A 4,951-nucleotide genomic window follows, 5' to 3' on the forward strand; every position below is an offset into this window, starting at 1 on the left:
CGGGCATGAGCCCTTCTTCAGGAATGAGGAAAGTGTGCCAAGCAGGCTAAGATAAAAGGTAGGGAGGGGGTAAACATTCCGCAAGTAGGCGGCCTGTCTCCCCAATATAGAGGAGGCCACCGGGTGCAGCGGATGCAGTAAATGATGTGTGTGGAGGTGCAGGTGAATTTGTGGTGGATATGGAAGGATCCCTTGGGGCCTTGGAGGTAAGTAAGGGGGGACGTGTGGGCGCAAGTTTTGCATTTCTTGCGGTTGCAGGGGACGGTGCCGGGAGTGGAGGTTGGGTTGGTAGGGGGGTGTGGACCTGACGAGGGAGTCATGGAGGGAGTGGTCTTTTCAGAATGCTGATAGGGGAGGGGAGGGAAATATATCCCTGGTGGTGGGGTCCGTTTGGAGGTGGCGGAAATGATGACGGATGATACGATGTATATGGAGGTTGGTGGGGTGGTAGGTGAGGACCAGTGGGGTTCTGTCCTGGTGGCGGTTGGAGGGGTAGGGCTCTCCACCGCATCTCCTCCACTTCCCACTCCTCCGCCCTTGAGCCCCGTCAAGAACTTGCGGAACGTTTCAGAGAGCACCTCTGGGACACCCGGACCAACCAACCCAACCACCCCGTGGCTCAACACTTTCCTCATTCCTGACAAAGGGCTCATGCCCAAAACGTCGATTCTCCTGCTCCTTGGATGCTGCCTGACCTTCAGAATTTTAAAGTCAACTGTGACAAACAGAATAATTTGTGTACACATCTTCCATTTGATAATGTACATGTGAATATATCCATTTCTATAGATTGATCTCAAGCATGCTGAACCTGACAGAGTTGCAAAACAGATTGAAAAGGTCTTTGATATTCCTAAAGATGAATGCATTCAGGTATGCAGCTTCTTTTCTTGTCAAGTTAACCAGTGACTTTCTCCGATGGGTGACTACAGGTAATACCTGCACTGCTAGTTTCAGTGGTTCGTGTTTTTAATTATTGTAAATTTGGTATTCGTGCTATCAATGTAATTTTGAGGTGTCCAAAACTCTTTTCTAATAGCCCTGGAGTTTAAGACTCCTGCCACAAGTAGATAGTGAAGAGTTTAACATCAAATACTGGTGGGTCAGGATTTGTTTGGTTAAAGAACTTTGCCTTGATCTAGTTTGTATGAAAACTATTAAACCAAACTAATGTTTTTTAACACCTAAATATAGTTAAATGTATTTAATGCAAAGATGATTATTTGTTGTATTGTGGAGCATATAGCTTTGAATTTACCCTGCTGTTTTCTTCTACATGTGCTTTTCCTATAGATTTCAGCCAAGCTGGGGACAAATGTAGATCAAGTTTTAGAAAAAGTTGTTGAAAAAATTCCTCCGTAAGTATTATTGTGAATCTTTAGATTTCTGAGAACTTTCTTGAGACTCCTGTTTTAAAGAAAATGCAAGATTCTATTGTAAGCAGCAGAATTGTTTCCAAAGTGGCTCTTTACAAGTATTACCATCGAAGTCAGAGCTGATTTTATTTCTGTGATTTGTTGTCAAAACATGCGTCACACAAGCTTTGGTGATTGAACAGCCATTCAGCTAAGTAAAAGTACGATCTCACCATCTTTCTTTGATATTGACCAGCATAGTGATAGTTAAAACCCCAGCTATCAACATCTTGAGGAATGACCACTGACCAGATATTTAGCTGAAATAGCCAAATAAATACTGTGGCTACAAGAGCAGGTCAGAGACTTGCAGTTGTGTAATAATTGACTTGCCTTCTGACTTTCAACATCTGCAAAGCATAAATAAGAACCAGTGCAATACTTTTGCCTTGATGAGTGCAACTACAACAAAGTCTAAGAAATTCAATATCATCCAAGTCAAAACAATCCGCTTGATTAGTGCCCCATCTACCATATCACAAACTTGTTTTTATATAGTAGCTTTAATATAATAAAATATCCCAAGATTCTACAGGTAAGCTTAATAAAATTATGACACAGTGCCACTTAAGGTGATAGTCGTGCAGATGACCATGAGTTTGGTCAAACTGGTAAGTTTTATAAGAGAATGGTGAACTAAAACAAAACATACCTTAACCAGTAACCTACAGAAATCGCTAAGTACAGGGGTGGCAAGTAATCAGGATTTGTTATGAGGTTAGAACACTGGTGGCAGAATTTTGGATGATCACAATTTTAAGAATGGATTGTGAAAATTGGGCCACAAGTTCATGTGTTCAAGTATGGAGATAATATTCAAGAATCAAGGTTGCAACAGTCATGGATGCATGCTGAGTCAGGTTATGTGGTAGAGGTGGGAAAAGATGGGCTTAGTGACAGTGTGGTGGTGTGATCAAAGTTCATCCCAGGGTTGAGTATGGCATTGGGGTTGCAAGCAACCTGACTCAGCCTTAAGACAGCTACCAGAGAAGAATGGAGTCAGGCAAGAGAACGATGATTTTCAATTATTTGGATTAGATGTCAATTCCATTGATGTCCTGTCGAGCAGTCTAATGATTTAGAGTTCGTGCAGAGTTTGGGAGAGAGGAAAAAGTTGTTGTCATCAGCAGACATGTGGAAACTGGCTTTGTGATTTTAGAATTATGTCAATAAGAGATGGAATTAGAAGATCTGTGAATAGATTCTTAAGAAGTTCCAGAGGTAACTGAGCAGGAATAAGAAGCAAGTAATATTTTAATGAATTCTGTAAACTTGGTATTTGTAGTATTAATGCAGTGTTTTTCTCTGTTCCAAAATTGCTTTCAAATAACTCTGCCAAGTAATTGATTGTTATGAACCAGACTAAAAGTCCCCCCCCCCAACTCAAAATAAAGCAAGATAGACCCCAACTTTTTATTTTAGAAGGCAAGTGTAAGGCTTTGTGTTCCAAAGTTAGATTGGAAGCACCAGGCTTTAAGCAGGACACTCTTTGTTCTTATACACTCATTAAAATACATCAAACTAAAGAAGAATTGAAGTAACTTAGCAGTATTGAGAACTTGACGGAGTACTACATTAATTAACTGTTAAACAGCAACTGTTTCAATATAGTGACATCCTATAAACACACCTTTGGCAAAGACAGATTCATTAAAATAGATTATCTCGTGCAATTCTTACAGCAGGAAGATAACCCAAGCTTTTAACTGTAACAGAAAGGAATAACAGCTTCAAGGTCCCAGCAACTACTGAAAGTTCAACTAAAATCCTGGTTCTGTGGGAGTTTGACCCCACCCGCTCATGCTTCTTTTGTCTATTAAAAACAAAGCTAGCTACGCTACAGGGCTCAGAGCAGACAGCTTGGCTCCAAGTTTGTATCACTTGCTTGCAAAAGAAATCTGACAGAACAAATCCTTTTTAAGGCACATTTTGTAACATTATGCAAATTGAACATTCACTCGCTCAACCACTGTCAAATGCAGTGAAGTGCTGATATTTTAAGCTCTGAAAGGACAGGAAAATCCTAGCTGCCATTTGAAGACTTGGGCATATGCGGTGTTTTTGCAACATCAAGTAGTAGCTGACTATTAGAAATATCAAATGATTATACATTATTACTTCAATTTAATTTTGGTTAGATTGTTAATGATTTTGATAATTGAATTAAGATAGACTAAATTTAAAAATTGCATTGTATTTTTGTTTTAGGCCACGTGCAAAACTTTCAGATCCATTGCGAGCTTTGGTGTTTGATTCCACTTATGACCACTACAGAGGAGTTATAGCCAGCATTGCACTGTTTGATGGATGGGTGCAAAAGGGGGACAAAATAATGTCATCGTACACAAAGAAGGTGTATGAAGTAAATGAAGTTGGAATCCTGAGGCCTGATCAATATCCAGTTGAAAAATTGTAAGGAATCACTGCTCTGTCTCAATGTCGTATTCACAAATATTAGAGCAGTTTGGGATACATAGCTGCTTCTCTGCAGGTTGAAAATTCAGTTCACAAGGAAAACCCAATAATTCAGGTGACATATTCAATTTTCTCGTAAGTGGAGCAAGTTCTGTATTTCATTATTTTTCATTAAGTAATCTGCTGAGATGTAGAAGATGTTCGATTCTATATCATTCTCGATGGATTTTCCTTTTTTCACTCTTTACTATGTAAGTGATTTGAAAGTTTCCTTCAGAGTCAGATTCATTAAATTAAATTGATACCAAACATAACATTCAAAGTTCTGTACTACCGAGCAACTGTTAGAGTAGAACATGAAACCAATATAAATGTTAGGTTAGAATGTGCTGCCAGTACTTTCCTGTTCACAGAAGCATGACCAGACTTGAGCACTGTAACTTAAAAATATTTTACTGATGTACAGATTGAATGTTAAGTTGACTTTAATTATTTATCCGTATTGAGTAGATTCTAAGACAATTTTTGAATATTTCTAATCTTAGCCAGTGTTAGCAGTTGTATAATTAGTCACAAATGTTTGGATCCTCTTGTATAATTTAATACAAGCTAAACATGAAAGAAATTTGCCACTGTTAAGTAGATTATTTACTATTATGCCTGACTGACTCCCACAGCTACCTAGATTACACCTCTTCCCATCCTGCCCCCTGTAAAAACATCATCCCATATTCCCAATTCCTTCACCTTTGCCGCATCTGCTCCCAGGAGGACCAATTCCAATACCAAACAACCCAGATGGCCACCTCTTTCAAAGACCGCAATTTCTCCTCAGACGTGGTTGACGATGCTCTCCACCGCATCTCCTCCACTTCCCGCTCCTCCACCCTTGAACCCTGCCCCTCCAATCACCACTAGGATAGAACCCCACTAGTCCTCACCTACCACCCCACCAACCTCCAGATACATCGGATCATCCTTCGCCATTTCCGCCACCTCCAAACGGACCCCCCCACCAAGGATATAGTTCCCTTCCCACCCCTATCAGCGTTCCGGAAAGACCACTCCCTCCGCGAATCCCTCGTCAGATCCACACCCCCCACCAACCCAACCTCCACTCC

General features: G+C 40.5%; 1 protein-coding gene across 4 annotated transcripts in view; it reads left to right on the forward strand.

Annotated features, from left to right (window-relative positions):
* guf1 (GTP binding elongation factor GUF1) overlaps positions 1 to 4,951 on the forward strand; it is a 26,533-nt gene that overhangs the window by 1,335 nt on the left and 20,247 nt on the right. For 3 of the 4 annotated variants that reach the window (XM_043691823.1, XM_043691832.1, XM_043691840.1), the window contains exons 3-5: positions 790 to 873; positions 1,294 to 1,358; positions 3,624 to 3,827. In XM_043691823.1, the coding sequence (XP_043547758.1) occupies positions 790 to 873; positions 1,294 to 1,358; positions 3,624 to 3,827 (353 nt within the window). The other variant, XM_043691848.1, reaches the window with a different exon arrangement.

Source organism: Chiloscyllium plagiosum, chromosome 1 (assembly GCF_004010195.1).
Source record: "Chiloscyllium plagiosum isolate BGI_BamShark_2017 chromosome 1, ASM401019v2, whole genome shotgun sequence".
Taxonomy (NCBI): Eukaryota; Metazoa; Chordata; class Chondrichthyes; order Orectolobiformes; family Hemiscylliidae; genus Chiloscyllium; species Chiloscyllium plagiosum.